General features: G+C 40.2%; 1 protein-coding gene across 10 annotated transcripts in view; it reads right to left on the bottom strand.

Annotated features, from left to right (window-relative positions):
* USP28 (ubiquitin specific peptidase 28) overlaps nt 1-20,925 on the bottom strand; it is a 58,247-nt gene that overhangs the window by 12,912 nt on the left and 24,410 nt on the right. For 4 of the 10 annotated variants that reach the window (XM_081240953.1, XM_081240947.1, XM_081240944.1 and 1 more), the window contains 10 exons: nt 16,818-16,904; nt 15,979-16,116; nt 14,736-14,809; nt 12,885-12,964; nt 11,471-11,619; nt 9,598-9,725; nt 6,521-6,616; nt 3,320-3,499; nt 1,092-1,309; nt 53-123 (listed from right to left, as the gene is read on the bottom strand). In XM_081240953.1, coding sequence (XP_081097079.1) covers nt 53-123; nt 1,092-1,309; nt 3,320-3,499; nt 6,521-6,616; nt 9,598-9,725; nt 11,471-11,619; nt 12,885-12,964; nt 14,736-14,809; nt 15,979-16,116; nt 16,818-16,904 — 1,221 coding nt within the window. The remainder of the gene's footprint in view (nt 1-52; nt 124-1,091; nt 1,310-3,319; nt 3,500-6,520; nt 6,617-9,597; nt 9,726-11,470; nt 11,620-12,884; nt 12,965-14,735; nt 14,810-15,978; nt 16,117-16,817; nt 16,905-20,925) is intronic. The other 6 variants (XM_081240945.1, XM_081240948.1, XM_081240946.1 and 3 more) reach the window with 3 other exon arrangements.

The following is a 20,925-nucleotide window of genomic DNA, read 5'->3' as shown; positions in this document are numbered from 1 at the left end:
TTAGCACCATTAGAGCATGCCTTGACTACCTTCCCATCAATTTTCATTCTACCTGACGGAGGAGAGGATCACAGTACATCTGCTCAATAGTCTGGGTAGTGCTTGCAATACAGTTCTTTAAATCTGTTAAAAAAAAAAAAGAATACTTAGTTAAAGTGATTTCATTACACGTCAGCCAGGCAGCTTTAGCTCTGCAAAGAGTACGGCTTCTCTGCACCTGGGGTTCTGACCAGTTCACCTTCACGCTATGAACCACGAAGAAGGACGCAGTTTTAAAGTAGGTGGAGCTTTAGGTTACAAAGGCTTTTAGTTTAATATAACTACATTAAGATTTTTTAAAAATCACCTCTTATAATTCACACCAGAATTTCTTAGAGAGAAAACAGTTTCTAGAAAAAGACCTTAATGGGGCACCTGGGTGTAAAATACATGTCCCAGGGACAGGACCGGAAAGGAGAAGGCGGAACAAAAGGCAGGGCCAGATTTCTATGAATAAGAACCTGGGAGGAATCGGGATTTGTATTCCTTCTTTATTTACTGCTCCCTGGATAAAAGGAGAAAGAAGGGGAGGAGGGGAAGTCCGAGCAACAAGACAACGAGGCCAAAGGATTTTCGGAACAGAATGCTGAATAATACGACTTTACATTGCGTGCATTACTCAAATAGTCTTTGCTTCATTAACCTTCAATAAAGCATACTTCATGTAGACAAGACTTTAAAAGTGGTAATTCAGGAAAACAAAATTCTAAGTTTGGGTCAACTGAAGCCAGAGTTCAGATAAACTATGGGAAAAGAAAATCAGCAGATGCAGAAAATTCTCAGCCAAAGGTTAAGTGTCATGAGTGTCCAAGCTACCCAGGATTTCCCAGAAATTTTGAGGAGGGAATCCAGAGGGGAATCTTTTCATGGTTGGAAAACAAAAGTGTGTGACCCAATCTCACAGGGAACAAAAAGTACCAAAGAGGTCACAATCCCCAAAATTCAACAGTATACATGGCAATGGCAGGACATGGACCCAAGGTACCTAACTTCCACATGTTCAAACAAACAGAAAAGGCAAAGAGTAACTGGGAAGTATTGAAAGAGCCAACCTTGTATATCTTGTTCAATCTCGCTCCTCCACCTCTGAAGGCAAGTCTTAACAAAGTTTATCTCCTCATCTGTGACCGTTCGAGGAGCTGGGTGTGAGGGCATTTCCATGGAAGATCGGGAAGGTGTAAGTGGCTGATTCGCCACCTTAGATTTGTGTAGAGAATCTTCAGAAGAAAAGGTACTTTCAGCATCTTGAGACGTGCTCTCTTTACTTGTACTGAAGGAAGATAAAAAACATGCTCAGATGATGATTTCCAAAATATGCCTTGGCCTAAATTAATGCGCTTTCTAAAAGCAAGCTGCTACGTGGAGAAGTACAGCTATAACTTAGCGTTTACTCTGCAGAGTTACTGAGCCAAACCTTTCCTTTACATGCATCATCTCATTTAACACAACTTGCTCATGAGGCAGGTACTATGACCATCCCTATTTTACCAACTACAAACATTTAGAGAAATAAAGCAACGTATCCAAGTTCACCCAGCTAGTAAATGACAGAGAGGGATTTACACCCAGATCTGCCTGGGTTTAAGAGTCTATGCCTCCTGCTCTCTAACCACTTGCCTTTTCATGAAGAAAGGATGGGAAGGAACATGGAAAAGAGAAGATTGGGACTGGAATAATCAAGGAATCAACTATAGTGTTTCCAAGATGCAACTGACTAAAGTGAGATGGATAGACAGATCCAGGAACAAAATACACAGAAGAAAAATAGTATCAGCTCAACATCCAACTCACAGGAATACAAATAGGTGGCCCCCTGGGAGAGCACAGGGTGCAGGACTTAAAGGCAGACAATCTCAGCTCTACCACGCCTTAGCCAAATACCCAAGGAAAAGTTAGTAGCCTCAGGCAAGTAATCTAGTACCTCAGCTATGAAATGTGGGATGTTAACTTCTTTACATCGTTGTTGTAAACCAAGAATAAAGTATGTAAGGTAAATGTTAATTTATCTACTAATTAACTAATGTCAAACAAACTGCACACAGACAAACCAGCAGGAATATAAACTAATCCTGTGACTGTACTTAGGTTTCTGTTTCACACCAAAACTGAAGAATATAAACTTCCTACCTCTGACTTAAAAGAAACCCTCTCTCCCTTTCCAACCTGCCTTTCTCCTATACACAGAGTAATGGAGAAAACCTCTTTTCCCTAAGGACCCATACATATGGAAAAATAAGCCCAATATAAGCAAAAGAGCAGACATCTCAATCTCAGAAAAGATTACACACACACACAGAGCACTTTAAAATCTAATATAGGCAGTACTATTTTATGTTATTAAACAGATTAAACCACTTCTAAAAAATTAAAGCCATTTATATTTTACAAAGGACATAAAAACATTCTACAAAAATCCAAAGAAATACGCATAGGTAGAGTATAAAAGTAAAAGAACCCCCCACCCCTTGCCTCATGCCATCCCCTAGAGATAATCACTCCTACCATTTGGAATGTTCTATCCAGATATGCACTTCTGCACACACATCAATGAATGAATATTAATACGTGTGCGCGGCAGGGGGAGCTGGAAGAATGATTGTTTTGTTTTGTTTTTTTAACATCAGAGTCTAACCTTTTCTATAGGTTCTAGTGTTTTTGTTAGCCAGGACACACACATCAAATTTGATCCGCGCTGGCCCCAGTGGCTCCTCCAGGCCACAGAAGGTGCTGTACACGGCTGAGCTGCAAGAGAATCAAGGGCTCATGTGACGTGGCCTCGCTGTCTCTTTACTGGGTAAACCCCTTTAGGCTGTCCTCTTCAATTTCTAGCAAGTTCTTTTCCATATCTTAATTTTCTATTTGTAAGTTTCCCCTCCCTTGATGTTTACTTAGCCATGCACACTTCTTCGGCAAACGAGAAAATGAGATGTTTTAGAAGATCTGGGGCTGAGGTTTCCTCTGAGGAAGGCCTTTTGTGGCACCTAGCTTATAGCAAGCTCAAAGCAAGGTGGGCCTGCTGGAGAATGAACACTATTCCAAATAGTTCAAAACGCCTCTGAAATAATCCCAACTATCATGTGGGCAAGACGAAGGCACCGGTGGGAATTATTATGAAAAATTCACCCAAGTGACAGTTGGCAAAATCCTTCCCTTTAAGACAAAGAGCTCACGGCCTTTGAGCTCTTACGGGGTGAGTGTTAATCAGGTGGAAAGATGGTGCACAGTTCAAATTAAACCAAAAAGCCCATTATATACTATTTTTAAAACTTGTTTGCATTACCTTTCCTTGGATATCAGGTCAGAAGCCGGGCAGTGCGCAGAAGAAAGTGGTAACGTCATGCGTGCATCACTTTGAGATGCAGAGTTTTCTGAGGCAGGTTTTGTACTAGCAAATTCAATAACATATTTCAACATGTCCGGAAGTGGGAACCGAGCCGGGCCCGAGCCGTACTTCACATACCTAGGAGGCAGAGACAATGGTACTCTACTGCCAAGGCTGCCTTGTATTTTCAGGCTCGCTGACAAAAGATCTGTTATTTTCTGGAGAGTCAATGGAAAGGCTTATTCCTAAATGCCATACAATATTTAATACGTTAATCTATAGAGCAAAAAGTTCTCTAACTACAAAGGTGAAAACTGACAATAACCTAAATTTTTACACCTGGCAAAAAGCATTTAAAATGGGCTCCTAGTCAAAGTCACGCCAGTGATGCTTCCTCTTGATTCATATCATTTAGGCTCTTGTCATAAAAGTAAATTCTGTTTCTTAAAGCAAAAGAGATATGTTATCATTACTCAAATCTGAAAATAATGCTGGTGAACTAGTACCCAAGGGTTTCTTCTCTGCTGCCCTTTAGATCAAGTACTCTGAAATTAGGAAAAACGAGAGAGAGAAATCTGGAAATGGGAAGCAGGTATTGACAAAGGTCAGAGATAAGAAAAGGCAAATCTTTCTTCTGCCGAGTCCTACGTACCCTATTATTCACATACTCATTCAACAGCACAGGCCAGGAATAAATTATTGAAGATTTCTTTGGGATTAGTAAATAATAAATGTCTTCAATATGTAACCAAAACAACTAATTAATTATTTTAATAGTACCCAATGTTCTGCCATTACTAGCATATGCTACACTCAGTAAAGAGATTTACTTTAGTGAATTCTACAGCTCACTGCAGAAGACAGTCTAAATGGTACATAATTAAGCTGACTCATTGGTACAGGTAAACTATAATCCTGGGATTCCATTTATAAAAGGATAGAGTCACTTCACATTTCTCTAAAGAAAGTGAAAAAAGAAACAGGCATAAAACTAGGAAGAAGGAAAATTGTCTGTTTCTATATCAAAAAGGACATTATGAAATAAAAAAAATATATAATGCGACTCAAAATCAACCACGTTAGAGGGTATGCAGCAAAGACACTTCAGCTACTCTAACTGAAAGGAGAACTAGAATGATTTCTCCTGTGGATCTGCCTGCCACAGAGAGTTACAGCTTTCACTGAAAAGGATATTAAATATGTAAAACTAGAAGAACTTTGAAGAACTGTTCCATTCCTTACATTCCTATTTCCTTGGCTTAATTTCAGCTATCAGCTTACCTAAACTCAACTGGTCTTTCAAGATCTACTTTCTCCATGAAGTCTCCCCTCCATATGCCGTGCCCCCAAATGCCAAAGGAACATCTCCCCTCTCTGAACTTCTACAGTACATGAACTAAACCTCTTGTCTATCCCATAGACATGGTTAACATGTCTTCTTAGGCTTTCAGTGTTTGTTGAAAGAAGTTATTAATACAGCACTGGCTTGGACCAAAGGAAACATCTTCTTACTAGCACTGCAGCATTGATAATCTGTCATAAGATTTTAAGTCATTCTTTTACATCTGTAACTCTTCTCAGTCAGGTTTGCTGTATTTTAATGTGATACTTATACAAAATTTCAGGAAAAAATTTTCTCTAAGAAACTTATCTTCAATTTTATGACAATCATTTTTCTGTTCTTCTACTGAATTCCTTTAGACCAACTACTTCATACAATGCAGCACTTGTATTAATTTAGTAGAATCAGAGCAAAAGTAGTTTCAAAAAAGATGTCTACACTGTACACAAGAAATCTTATTTTTAATATTAGAGTACCTTATAGAAGAAATGGTGAACATTTTTATTTTTTTTAAATAATAAAAGTAATGCATGTACCTGGTAAGAAAACAAATACAAAAAGTGTAAAACAAACCACAAAAGCCATCCACCCCCATCTCACTTCTACCACCTAATGGTATCCATTAACAGTGTCTTGTATAGATTCCCAGGATTATGTCACACACAGACAAGCAATTTTTTAAAAAATTACCTAAGTAAAATTATCTGAAATTTTAAAAGCCACTTTATTTTAAAAAGAAAGTAGTATCATACTATAGAAAATGTTCCTGTACACTACTTTAAAATCTAAATAAGCCAGAATGCCTTGCTGGTTACTGGCAAATTGAGCATTTCTGAGCTATAATGCATCACGTATATCTGGTTGTATAAACACAGAACTTTCCAATCTTACAAAGTATCACTAAAACCTTAAAAGTAAAATATTGCCACAGGTATAAAGTCCCGTAAGTCACTTCCAGGAGTATGTGAGGAATCAATCCCCGGCTTAAGTCTATATTTAGACAACTAGGTGATGGATCATAATACCTCTTGGATAAGTTCTTCCTAAGTGAGAGAGAGGGAGCTGGGGAGGGGCACCTATAGGTACAGGGTCTTTCTCGGGCTGGTATGGAAGGTTCTGCCCGTCAGGGACATTACTGAGCAGGCAATGAAGTGGGTAGAGGTGGGGTGGTAGCAGCAAGATGCTAAGTAGATAAAGGGGGAAAAGCCACTTACAGTGTACTTATGATTTCCTTCCGGCACATTAAATCAATGGGCTCTCTTCTACTAGAGAGAAATGACACTGACTCCCCCTTAGGAAGTCACGTGGCGAGTCCACAGAAACAGTCCTTGCAGAACAGATGAACAAAAAGGGAAAGATCCCTCCACAGGAGAAAGGACTTGGTATGTGTCACAAATACAGGCCTTCAGTTTGAGTCAGCACCACTCTAGAGAGAACACCATTGTTTTACCTTCCCCAGGCATCTCAAAACTGCTTTCCCAAGACAAAGGGATTAGAGTTTTGTGGCAGTTACCTCTCCTATGTTTGTGAAAAAGATGGCAAGGAGAGCAGAAAAAGTAAAGAGCTGTGAAATCAGAACTTGGGCGCTCTTCAGTACACTGCCAACTGTGAGACTTGGGTCACTAATGTTCCCTGGGACTACTATTGCACATCTTAAAGACAGCTTCCCACTTAGAGACACATTTTTCTTATCTATTTTATAAAATAACACTAGTTAATACTCAAAACTCTGAATTTTTAGATAAAAGCAAATTATCCGATTTTAATACCCTACTCTATCTTTCACATTTCTAAGTACAAAGGTGTCGATGACTTACCTTTCCAGTTTTTGCTGCAGAACATTTATTTCCTCTTTCAACTTTCGAATACACTCTCTTTTACTTCGAACAAGCTCTTTGCTCCTGTACATGTACCTAAGCAAATAATAATCCCACAAACACAATTTATATTTAAAAACATTAATGACACAAAGTTTCAGCAAACTTGGGATACAAGGAAACTGCCTTAATCAGACAGAGGATATCTATGAAAACACAGAGCTAACATCATATTTAATGGTGAAAGACTGAAAGCTTTCCCCTGGTATCAGGAACAATCCAAGAATGCCCACTCTTGCCTCTTCTATTCAGTGTTTTACTGGAGGCATAGCCAGTGCAGTAAGGTAAAAAAAAGAAGTAAAAGTCATACAGATAGAAAAGGAAGAAGTAAAGCTGCCTTTAGTTGCAGATAACATGATCATCTACATAGAAAATCTCAAGGAATCTACAAAAATGCATCAGAACTAATAAGTGAATTTCTTAGTAAGGTCAAAAGATGCAAAGTCAATTTAAAAAGAAAGAGGGAAAAAATCTATTGCATTTCTGTATACTTGTAAAGAACAAACAAAAAGTAAAGTTTTTTAAAAAGCCTTATAATAATATCAAAAGCAATAATTATTTAGGGATAAACAATCAGATATGTTCAAGAACTGTACACAAAAAATTTATAAATCACTGTTGAGAGAAATTAGCAAAGACTCAAGTAAATGGAGCTATACCATATTCATAGATTGAAGGACTAAAAATTGTTAAGATGTCAATTTCCCCAAATTGATCTATCGGTTCAACACAGTCCCAATCAAAATCCTAATAGCTATTAGGGGTTTTGACAAGCTGCTTCTAATATTTAGATAGAAATGGATCATAATAGCCCAAACAATTTTTAAAAAAGAATAGCAAAGTGGGAGGTTTACACTATCTGATGTCAAGATGTACAATAAAATCACAGTAGTCAGGTGGTTTGTGACCACCTAGAGGGGTGGGATAGGGAGGGTGGGAGGGAGGGAGATGCAAGAGGGAAGAGATATGGGAACATATGTATATGTATAACTGATTCACTTTGTTATACAGCAGAAACTAACACACCATTGTAAAGCAATTATACTCCAATAAAGATGTTTAAAAAAAAATCACAGTAGTCAAGACAATGTAGCACTGGCATAAGATTATACAATAGACAGAATAAAACCTCCAGAAAAAGGCCTACAAATACAAGTTCAACTAATTTTTGACAAAAGTACCAAGGTAATTCAATGGGGGAAAAGAGAGTCTTTTCAGCAAACGATGCTGGAATAATTGGACATCCGCATGCCGCCTTACCCACCCTGCAAAAAAAATCCCCTTACCTCATACCATATATGAAAATAAACTCTAAATGGGTCATAGACATAAACATAAGAGTTAAAATTTAAAAATTTCTAGAAAAATATCGAAGAAAAACTTTGTGACCTTGGGTTGGCAGATTTCTTAATTAGAAAACAAAAAACACAAACTATAAAAGGGCACTTGATACATTAGACTTCATCAAAACCAAAAACCCCTACTCTTCTAAAAATACCAGTAAAGAAATGGAAGAGACAAGTAGAGTTAGAAAATATTTGGATTTGTATCTTACAACTCAGTATGAACACAACCAACCAAATTAAAAAGTGGACAAAAGATATGAACAGACACTTCCTTCACCTAAGAAAATATACAAATGACCATTAATTAAGCACATGAAAATATGGTCAACATTGTTAGTTATCAGGGAACTATAAATCAAAAGAAAAATAAGGGCTTCCCTGGTGGCGCAGTGGTTGGGAGTCCGCCTGCCGATGCAGGGGACGTGGGTTCGTGCCCCGGTCCGGGATGATCCCACATGCCGTGGAGCGGCTGGGCCCGTGAGCCATGGCTGCTGAGCCTGCGCATCCGGAGCCTGTGCTCCGCAGCGGGAGAGGCCACAACAGTGAGAGGCCCGCGTACCGCAAAAAAAAAAAAAAAGAAAATACTCCTACAAACCCAAGAGAATGGCTAAAATTTAAAAGACCGATAATTCCAAGTATTGGTGAGGATTTGGAGCAAATGTAGCTCTCATACACTGCTGATAGGAACGCAAAACTGTATAGCCACTTTAGAAAACAGTTTGGAAATTTCTTATAAAGTTAAAAATATACTTTTCATACAATAGCAATCTCACTCCCAGGTATTTTACCCAGCAGCACTAAAACCACACCAAGACTTTTATGTGAAAGTTCACAGCAGCTTTATTCATAATAGCCTAAAACTGGATACATCTGAAATGTTCATCAACTAGTTGATGGAAGAAATATTGTGGTACCTCCATACAATGTAATACTAAATAATATTAAGAAAGAAATCACTGATATATGCAACAACATGGATGAATTCCAAATACATTATTCTAAGTGAAAGATGACGGCCACAAGAGGGCTCATGCTAAATATTGATGTCCCTAATTATGACATTTTAAAAATGACAAAAGTACAGGGCCAGAAGACAAGTGGTTGCCTGAAGGTGGAGGGAAGGGACTGACTGCAAAGGGGCACGAGGGAACCTTCCAGGTGATGGAAATGTTCTGTATCTATATCACCTTCCGGGTGATGGTGGTATTACTTGGCTGTATACATTCGCTGAAATTCATCAGCTGTACACCTAAGAATGGTAACATTTCTTTGTATGTAAACTATATGTCAATAAAACAGTAAAACAGACTTTAAGAAGATTAAAATTCTATAATGTAAGTCTGTCTAGGATTTTTTTCTTTTTTCAGGAATACAAATAGTATTAAATGAGAAAGAAATACACAGCAGCTACTCCAGATACTGTTCACCAGACAGCAGGGCTTTCACCTAAAGCCTAGCTACTCAAATTGTGGTCCAGAGATCAGAAGCATCAAACAGCATTGCCCTGAGAGCTTCTTAGAAATGCAAACTCTTAGGTTGCAACCTAGATCCACTGAATCCAAATATGTATATTATCAAGAGCTCCAGGTGAGTCCTATGTACAATACACTTAGTATATGCTCACTTCTACTGCTACAACACATTAAGAAGACAATCAACCACAGAACTCACCTGTCCATATAAATGATCTGAGGAAATTCCAGCTTATTGTGAATCTTCTCTGGCTGACCAAGGGACTGATTGAACTCAAATCTTGAGAGTTCAAAGGTCAACACTGGAGGTAGTTTTGTAAACCAACGCTATGTCAGGAGTAGAAATGCGGGAGAGAAAAGTTAATTTTAGGAAATAGCAATAGCCAGATTTAAACTATCCCTCATCAGACTTTCTTCCTTTGGTAATCAAACTCATACTAGAGTTCTTTTTTTTTTATTCCAAACAGTAAAATGACCACTTAGAATCATGCCTTCTTAGAGAATATGGTTAATTTAAACACTTCTCAAGACTCCAAATTTACAAGCCAGTGAATAACATTTTAACTCAACTATCATCCTCAGAAGTGACGACCCTTAAATATGTAAACTTCACCAAGAATCTACACATCATTCACTGTATCATCAGTATTCAAGAGGTTTAAAACCTGGAGAAAATGGCTAGCCTAACCAAAGAATTAGAAATTGTCCAGAAAGATTAATATGTGTACATATACTATATACTATTTATTTACAGTCTATTAACCGTAATTTGAATCCCCTTTATTTCTAAAAAGGAAACTTGAAATAGCTTCATGATTATGAGTTCTGAAGTTTCTGAGAAAATCTCTGAATTCCAAGAATTGACAGATCTCACAAAGGACTTAGTCAAATCAACCTATAATGTTGCCTTGAGTTTCAAGAACAGAAAGCACTGAATTATAAAGAAGATCTCAACTGTCACTGATAGTAGATGAGGAAAAAGCTAAACCCGGAAAGGCATTTCTGTTCAATTCACCTGTATGCCAGAGGTCTGTAGGAACAGCTTTAAAATGTTCCCTTTACCAAAGGTGCAAATAGCTATATTCCCTCCACATACCCTTGTCAGCATGAGGTGAATCTAGACAGCCTGCCTGACCACCTCAGAGCTATACCTAAATAGGCACAATTTTCCTTTTTTTTTTTTTTAATAGAGAGGTCCCATTCTTGCAAAGAGGTCTCCAGAGGGTCTAAGTTGCTAATGAACACTCCTTGCCTTTTGTAAGAGCAAGCATCAGCTCTGCACAGATGGCACAGATGATATGCCTCCCAATCAGGAATTAATACTTTCCTTGGAAAGCTAGGGAGGCGGTAGCTGTCTCCCAGTTCCAGCACTGCTCTACAACAAGGCTCATGTCAGGCTCCCTATTTAATTCAAGAAAGATTTTCTTTCTCTTATAAGTAATTACTGAGTTGGACTCATATATATAAGGCACAATTCTGTTCAAAATGTATGATGAAAGGAGAATAATGCAAGCTGTGTGGTGTTGGCAATTATGCTACAATGTAACTAATTCTTAACGGTAACTTTGAGATATTAATTACCCTTGCTTGCCCTGTAATTCCCCCTTTCTTTCCAACCCACAAAAATAAATAAATGAATCTTACATTAAAAAAATTTTTAAAGCAAAGGCAGAATTTACAACTGAGAAACGTAAACACTATAATAGGGAAAATATTCTAAATGGCATACCATAGGAGTTAATCACTGTACTTTTACCCTCCGAAAATATGGAGGCAGTGGTTCTCCCTACTCAGGTACAGGTAGGCTTCAACAGAAAGAGAGAAACTTGATCATACTTAAAACGTCAGAAGCAGCATACAACCTTCACATGATTAACTCAAATTCATACAAGAATTTATTCATCAAACACTAAGACTCACTAACTCTTATCAACTCATGAGAGACTTCAGACTAGTTGAAGTCCTGTTAGTGCAAAGTTATTTAATATGTGGTGTGAAAACAGTTTGCCCAAAAGCTCAGTCCTATTTAACTGGCTTTGTCTTGGCAAAGCAAATAAAAATATCCAACTCACCTCTTGTCCATATTTCACTGAATGATCGGAAGGAAGCAGCTCAATGTCACCCTCCACCATGGCCCCTTCCAAACATTCGTCTAAGTTGCGATAACCATTTACCTGAAGGGGATACTGGCCGAAGGTCTCATTGTTACAAAAGGGCTTCCCTAGGCAAAGAAACAGATTGCTTTTTTAAAGACATCATTACTGCTATCGAAAGCTTTTTTTCCTGGCACCAGAGAGACAGTATCTTCTTAATTCAGCAACTTGCTGAGAACTGGTTAGAAGTATACTTAGCTGGGATGGCTACCTCTAATGAACCAGCGGATCCAGGCATAGATCATTAACAACTGCTAACATCACAAGAAGAAAGACAACCAACTATGCCTCCTGATCAAAGACTGTCCCACCACCTGTGAATTAGTCTTGACTAATTAAAAAGCCTTACCTGAATCTGGTCAAACTCTAGATCCAACTATCAAGTTACAAAAAGAGGAGCAGAGAGGAACATGTTAAACTATGTCACAGATACGCAAGCAGCAAAGTTTTAGACTGTAGAGAACATAAGAGAACAAACCACCTAATTTCTTAAGAAATATATTTCAAGGAAGAAAGAATGGAGGGAAGGGACAGTCTGCAGATTTTGAAAAGAACTTAAAAGACCAATCATAAATGAGCCACATTTGCATCCTGATTAAAACAAACTGTAAAAAAGTATACATATGGGGAAGTGTATTTACTTTTACATATGTAAAATTATATATTTATATACACATGAAATTGTAAAACAAATTGGGCGTTTGAACACTTGACTAGTTACATGATATCAAGAAATGCTGTTTTTTGGGAGTGACGGTGGATTAGATTTTTTTTTTTTTCTCCACACGGCGTGGCATGTGGAATCTTAGTTCCCTGACCAGGGATTGAACCGATGCCCCCTGCAGTGGAAGCACAGAGTCTTAACCCCTGGACCACCAGGGAAGTCCCTAGATTAGATTGTTTTGCAAAGGCTATCAGAGGGGTAAAAGAAGACAGGTGTTAGATGGAGAATGATTGGCCAGGTGTCCAACATGCAGCTTAGATAAGGCCCTAGAGTAGACACACTTTTGGCAGCCTGACTCAATGAAACCTTGAGATTAGATAAAACAACAGAGAAAACTGATTAACATCAGTGTGTGTCTGACATTAATACCAGATTTAGGCTGTGCAAATATTACACAGTTCAATATAGCAGCTCTGAGATGAACACTGTGCCCATTTTACAGATGAAGAGACTGAGGATCCAGGATCTCATGTAATTTGTCCACGATCACACACATACTAAGAGGCAGAACCAGTATTCAGATCTGCATTTGTCTGACTCTCAAGCCATTTCACAGTAACACAGATGTGGTCACAAGTCTAGAATTAACATTTAGAGTGGAGAATTTACCTTCACGAATCCCTTCAGTGAGGAAAGTACCGTAGAATAGCTGCACCATTGGATTTTCAGATTTGTTCCTGGGATTGCTGCTTTTAAAACAAGGAAATAATTCTGTATCATTTGGATCAGATAAGCAATACGTTAAGCCAAACCACCAATCAAAAGCAAAAATAATACATTTTCATCAACCCTCAAAGATCTAAGTATGCTCTAAAATAAGTAACAGATTAGTTCAGTTCAAAAACTTATTGAATAGCCAGGACATGGAAGCAACCTAAGTGTCCATCGACAGATGAATGGATAGAGAAGATGTGGCACATATATACAATGGAATATTACTCACCCATAAAAAGAAACAGAATTGAGTTATTTGTAGTGAGGTAGATGGACCTCGAGTCTGTCATATAGAGTGAAGCAAGTCAGAAAGAGAAAAACAAATACCGTATGGTAACACATTATATATGGAATCTAAAGAAAAAAATAAAATGGTTATGAAGAACCTAGGGGCAGGACAAGAATAAAGACGCAGATGTAGAGAATGGACTTGAGGACACTGGGAGGGGAAAGGGTAAGCTGGGACGAAGTGAGAGAGTGGCATGGACATATATACACGACCAAATGTAAAACAGATAGCTAGTGGGAAGCAGCCGCAGAGCACAGGGAGATCAGCTCGGTGCTTTGTGACCACCTAGAGGGGTGGGATAGGGAGGGTGGGAGGGAGGGAGAGGCAAGAGGGAGGAGATACGGGGATAAATGTATATGTATAGCTGATTCACTTTGTTATAAAGCAGAAACTAACACACCATTGTAAAGCAATTATACTCCAATAAAGATGTTAAAGAAAATTTAAAAAACAAAAAAACCCCTCATTAAACAAGTATATACCCAGCACTGTATCAAATTCTGGAGACACAAAGGCAATACAGGCATGATCCCTGGCCTTACAGAACTGAAAGTCTAAGAGGGGAGTCATACATGTAAATACATGTGTGTGTGTACATTCAATATATACATCTATATCCAGTGACAGAAATATATAAGGTATAGAAGTCATATAAAAGTAAGAATGGGGCTTCCCTGATGGCGCAGTGGTTGAGAGTCCGCCTGCCGATGCAGGGGACACGGGTTCGTGCCCCGGTCTGGGAAGATCCCACATGCCGCGGAGCGGCTGGGCCCGTGAGCCATGGCCGCTGAGCCTGAGCGTCCGGAGCCTGTGCTCCACGACGGGAGACGCCACAGCAGTGAGAGGCCCGCGTACCGCACAAAAAAAAAAAAAAAAAAGTAAGAATGAACCCTCTTGTGCAGTTTTCCAAATGAATATGAAGATGTTTTCCTGGTGGCACAATAGAGATGGAATGAAAACAGCTTATTTCCATAAGCCTATCTTAAATTAACTACGTAAGATGCTATTTGGAAAGCTGTTTTATGAGTTTAAAAAAAAAAACTTAGGAAGCAAGTATCTCTGCATCTGTATTTGGCAAGGGCTATTTATGTTCTTTGCTTTGAATTTTACTTCTGTCAGTGACTGAAATAATTAAATTCAATGTATTCATATTATACCTCCATTCTCACATCAAGGATTGATTTGTATCTTTCAATACTTTTACAGCACAGGTGATGACTTTTAAAAAGTTAATAGTTATGACACTTTTAGAAAAAACATTACAGGTTAATATGATTATCTACAGGGGGAAAACCAAAGGCAAGGGGGATAAACAATGACAAATATGAGTGGTTACCCCACAGGGTTTGGTAAAAATCAGCAATTTCTGCTTGAGAAGAATAACTTCCCCCCAAATCGTAATTCTCACTGGCCCGCTGTGAGTAGGAAGGATGTACAAACAAATCCTCAACACTCACTTAACATTAACAGCTAGCTGGAATGCGTCCTCTAGCCAATCCAGGAGCTTGTGTGTGAATTCACTCACATCTTGCTGTAACAGACGCACAAATTGCATGAGTTAGACCCAACAGTATACTTAGGGAAATGAAAATTTGCCCTTATCCCACCAATGATTAAGATTCTATTACTACAAAGGATTTCTTTTTCAGGTCCAAGTATCGTGAAGATACAAGGAACATTGGAATGCAGCTGCTGCAGACAACACACAAGACCCATTGGGCGATTTCTGATTAGGAGGAAATGGGAACACTACCCCTTCCAGCCACATCTATTTGTAACAAACTAACAAACAAAATCTTCCAGTTAGGCCTTTAAAAAGAGGTCCAAAGGACAGACTGAAGTCCTCTAGAACAATATGAGATCTGAATGGAGAAAGGAAACATTTATGAAATGTTTTGAGAATTTTGTAGAACTGCAGGACCTTTAGACAAATAGAGAAAAAAAGTAATTTTATGAAGAAGAAGCTGCTCTAATAGTGATAGCTTTGATCTGAATAGGAGGTAGGGAAAGGAACGTACTAGAGTCTAGAAGAGAAAGACTGCTCAGAAAAGCTACTGAACTCAGGTTTAGATTGTTTTAAAAATAGGATTTCTGGGCTTCCCTGGTGGCGCAGTGGTTGAGAGTCCGCCTGCTGATGTAGGGGACACAGGTTCGTGCCCTGGTCCGGGAAGATCCCACATGCTGCGAAGCGGCTAGGCCCGTGAGCCATGGCCGCTGAGCCTGTGCGTCCGGAGTCTGTGCTCCGCAACGGGAGAGGTCACAGCAGTGAGAGGCCCGTGTACGCAAAAAAAAAAAAAAAAAAAAAAAGGATTTCTATTTGGGCCATCCCAAGACAAAGGTGCAGATAAAGGACAGACTTTCCTTTTCTTGGTGACCCTCTGCCATGATTTACTGAGATATTTTCCAATCTCCTCCTTTCTACTTCAACAGCCCCTGGAAAATTCTATTCTTTCTACTATTTTTTCTTCTTTCCTTTAAAACAGCCAGCCTCCCCCACACAACACGTACATGCACACCCATTTTCTTTTACTTGTTCCTTAGGCATTACAAAGGGCAAAAGCAGGCACCCGGAGTCCTGCATAGTCACGTTCATAGCTTATTACACAGCTGAAACAAGGCAACATCACAGTAGTAGTTAACAAGGCATCACTGCAAACTCCAGAGTCGAGGGAAAGAACGAGGACTATGGGCTTCCTGTACCTGCTGCTCCTCAGGCGATCGGAATGCTCCCTTTAAGAGGTCCAGGGCTGCTGAAGGGTCTACAAACTTGCGATTTGATCCCATCATCAGAGCAAACAAATACTGAAGCTCCTGCATAAACACGATATTTCTCTTTTCCTGCAGGAAAGATAGCGATGTGTACTCTTAAAACCTCATATTTGGAAAATTTGAACACATAAAGAAAAAAGTGGTCAACAGTCTCTCCCTAATTTATGTTTCCAAAGTTCTAGACTGGAATCAGGTCTCAAACTGTTATAGGTACTCTGATAAAGTCTGTGTAGGGGACTGCCCTAAACTCGAGAATATCTATGTAGAAGCCAGAGAGAGAATAATGTCAGAAAGCAAAAGTGTTTATTTTCTAAAACCGCTGCCATCCCTCCTTTTGGGAAAGGCATCACCAAGGAAAATCCTGGGAAGGGTTAGATCTTAGCAGGAGGCTATATCCTTTGGCAAGAACGGACTAAAGGCTCTTCTAAGAAGGCCCAGGCCTCCCGGCCTCAGGTCATCCACTCTGCATCCCTCAGCGCAAGTGACTAAAGGAGCCTGAAGAAGGCGCAAACAGACAGGGATTTCTAAATCTCCCACCCAGAGGCAGAAAAGCTGAGGCCATCAGGGTGACCTGCCACTTTCTTAGAATTTTATTCCTGCTTAACTTTACATTATTTCTTGTCACAAAGAAAGAAAAAGAGCCATTTGGAAATGAAAACAAATGCTGCACAAGCTAAAGAGCATCACAGTAACCAGCTTTAACCAAAATTAAAAGGCCTTTGGGAAGAATGGGACTAAACAACAGTGAAGATTCCCTGACACCAATTTACCGTGTGACTTGGACAATTTTCAAGTACGTTCTGTGGTAGGCTATAGCTGAGGACAAGTCTTCGGAATTCAGGCAATTGAAACAGAGACTGAAATAAAGAAATGGATTAATGGCCTTTCTTTCAAAATAACTTCAGCAAAAAAATAGTTTTTACCTTAAAAGTATGTATAACTGTCAACCTAGTAATTCTACTATGTCTAAGGAAATAATAATGGCTACACATAAAAATTTCGCCGAAAGAATGTTAATCCTTTTTAGGAAAAAACTAGAAAAACCCTAATGGCTAGCAGGAAAAGATTAAATAAACTATAGCACATCTGTATAACAGATTATTATATAGTCATTAAAATAATACTGTAGAAACCATGTTTTCATAAAAGGACAACTACACAGGAAAAATGAATGATCAGGAGCTACATGTATCAACATAGATGTATCTTGGAAACATTCTGTGTGAGAAAAAGGTGTAGAAAGATAGAGTATTATATTGTTCATAAGAAGTTTAATCGTATAAAACAACATGATACACTGTTTAGGGTTACATACACCTGTGGGTGTAGCTGTGTGAAGGGGGTGGTATGACGGGTGATGGGTACAATGGGGACTCAATAGTACAGGGATTTGGAACATTTTTTTCTCAAGCTGGTGGTGAGTACAGTGGTGCTTACTATTCGCCACTCTTTGCCTTAAATACTGTATTTTAAGAAATTTTAACAGATATCTCTGGCTGGCAGCATTAGGGAAAGGAATTCCTTTTTACTGTTTGTAAATCACACATTTTTCCAACTATGAATATCTTTTGAAAGTTAATGTTTTAAAAAATCTCTTGTGTGGATATAACTCCTTATCCCAACATAATCCTCAGATGAAAAGCCCTCCAGCCCACAGACTGGAACTCTTGAAGCAGCATCCTGGGTGGACTATAAGCCTCCGACTTCCCCCACTCCACTACAAGCTCTACTGGGATCCAGCCAATAGAAGGAGTGTACACCTGGACTGGGAACTTAAGTCAGGTTAGGATGCGATACCAAAGTTCCATCTGGAGCCAGGGCTGGGATGCTCAGCTCTACAGGCAGCCCAGTCTCTTCTCTTCCCACCTCCCACGTCTACTTAGCACATCTCCATTCCTCCTGGTTTCATCCCTACTCGGCTGACTATCCTGTAACATGTTCCAGCACTTCTGTTCTACCTTGAGAAAAATGGCTTTACGTTCTCAAGTCCCTTCACTCCACCTCCTCACCTTCACCAAAATCTGGCTTTTCCCCAAGATGCTATTATTCTTAAAAACTACGACAGTGTGAGCTAATGTTACTCATTTCCCAAACCAATATCAACTTGATCCTCCAACATCTGCTTCTTCTCCTGTAGTCTCTGTAGCACTAATTACATCCTCCTCCTCCAGGCATCAAAGTTTAGAACTTCAGAATAATCGCTGACTCCTTTCCCTTTATCAACCATTTACATCCAGTAAGAAGTCCCTGGCACTCTGCCTCTGGGGCGCTATTTTATTCATAACCACCTCTTCTCTATCAGTCCCTATCACCTGCTCTAATCAAACTCCCATCACTGCTCACCTGGATCACGGCACATGGTCTCCCTGCCTCTAGAACCTCCTCTGTACCAGCCCACTCTCCACACAGGTCCTTCTAACTATGTTTCTAATGTAACCAAAATAAAGCACCTGATTCACTGAAGACTGTCATATGGTGAGAGCTCTGCCATCCCAAGTCTGCCATCCTTACTAGGTGACTTTGGTCAGTGCCCAATCCACAGGACATCCTGTCAGCTCTGCCCTGGGAATAAATCAAGATTCCAACCTCTTCTCTATTTCCATGGCTACCAGCCTGGTCCAGGGCAGCACGGCCTCTCAGTGATGACTGCAGCGGCCCCCTTCACAAGGTCTCTCCACTTGTATCCGCGCCCTCTCCATTCTGCTCTCCTCACAGTGGCCAGAGGGAGCCTTTTAAAACTCGAGTCAGAGTCCATTACTCCTCTGCTCAGAACCCTCATGACTCCCCATCTCACTCAGAGCACAAGACAAGTTACCTCTCCAACCCCACCTCCAGTGATCCTTGCCTCCACTCCCAGCATTCCAGCCACTCGGGACTCTGATGTCCTGTGAACATGCCAAGCTCACTCCCACCTTGTGGCCACAGTTTGGTGCTTTCCCTTCTACATGGAATGTTCTCCCCCGACAGCTGCCTGGCTCACTCCCTCGCCTGCTGCGTCCCGGGCCTCTGCTCTAATCTCATCCCCTCGCGCGGCCTATCCTAACACCGTAGTTTATGTTGGAACATGCTCCCGTCCCTCCTGCAGCAACTCCAGTCTCCCTTACCCTGCTCTCTTTTCTATCACACTGACCAGAGTTTAACATACTATATAAACATCTATGTAGTTAACTAGTTAGTTTTTCAACTATTTATTGATTCCTATTTCAACTATTTATTGTTCCTTGTCTGTCTTGCCTCACAAGAATCTAAATCCCTAAGGGCAAGGCTCTGTCTTGGTCCGGTTCACTTCTATATCTCAAGGGCTTAGAACAGTGCTAGGCACACAGCAGGAGTCCAATTCACATTTTCTCAGGGAACACAGGTACTTTTGTTCAGCTGAGGGACCCCCCGGCTCCCTGAGCATCTCACATCTCATGACCTATTCCTCCACTCCATCTCTACATACCCAGGATATGTCAATACCGGAAATACTGCCGCTTCTCAGATCACAAATTCAGAAAAACTTCCTCTTGAACCATAACCTGTCTTCTGGCTCGTTTATTCAATGACCCACAGGACACCTGTGCTTTGACGTCATCAGGAACCCAAGCAAACAGACCTCTTTCCTGCCCTCCCTTCTTGTCTTCATTTCTTCCTCTCCCCAGCTTTGATTCCATGGTCTCTACCCATCTTTCATTAAATTCTCAAACTGCTCTTTTTTTTTTTTAAACAATCTCTTAGCTTTTAGTTATTTATATATTTAGTTATTTGGTTGCACCAGGTCTTAGCTGCAGCATGCAGGCTCCTTAGTTATGGTATGCGAACTCCTAGTTGCAGCATGCCTGTGGGATCTAGTTCCCCAGACCAGGGATTGAACCCGCACCCCCTGCTTTGGGATCATGGAGTCTTATCCACTGCACTGTGCCACCAGGGAAGTCCCTCAAACTGCTCTTTTGTCCTTTCATCATACCCAGCAAATCCTCCAACTTAAATGAATTTAATTTTCCACTTAAGCGTTTTGGAGAACTGCTAAGAGAAAAAGTCCCGATCAAACAGGACACATGGATACCACTCTACATTTAAGGTCTACAACCTCAAGTAGACCTTCACATTTTCAGAAATCCTACCATTGTATTCTGGTGCCAACTGGTTTCCCGCTGTTTACAACAACGATTTTAAACTTTCACTCCCTTTAAAACCTGATTCTGTCACTCTTCCACTCTGCCTCAAAAAATGGCTGCTTATTTCAGAGGAAAAAACGACTACTAGGAACTATTTCAACTTTAATTGGCAGTCATCATTTCCTCCTTGTCCTCTCCCCTGTTACCCTCTCGCCCTCTTGCTGTTGGAGGCCAAGCCCCCACCCCCCACGCCCTGCTCTCTGTCCTGTCCTCCCATGCTTTCTCAGAAGCCCTTCTCAGTCATCCCCTCCATAGGCTCGCTTCTTTCACCATCTCTCACAGGAGGGAAGTGAATCCAGGGAAGGGTCTCGGTCTCAATCTCAACCTCTCCCTCTCTCTCAAAAGGAAAGAACTGACTCCTGTCCCTCATTCCCCAGGACCTTCCTACATCCTATTCTCCATGCAGAGGCCAGTGAGCCTCTTAAAATGGAAGTAGGATCACAGCGCTTGTCTACTCCAAACCTTCCAATACTTTCCCACCTCACATGATTCCTGAACCCTCATCACGACCCCAAGCTGCCCCCCTAGCCTCCACCACCTCCCTGCACTCACAGCCGTCTGCTCCCCCTCCTCGGTCACTCAGTTCCAGCCTTCTTCCTATTTCTCAGCTCTTGACCTGAGTCTCTGTACTTGCTATTCCCTGTCTGCAGTGTCCTCTATATAATTATATGAAACATTCTTCATGGAACTACATGGCTCATTCCCTCGCCTAAGTCAG

This window comes from Mesoplodon bidens, assembly GCF_964165515.1.
Source record: "Mesoplodon bidens genome assembly, chromosome: 7".
NCBI lineage: Eukaryota > Metazoa > Chordata > Mammalia > Artiodactyla > Ziphiidae > Mesoplodon > Mesoplodon bidens.
This window is presented reverse-complemented; position numbering and strand designations above follow the sequence as displayed.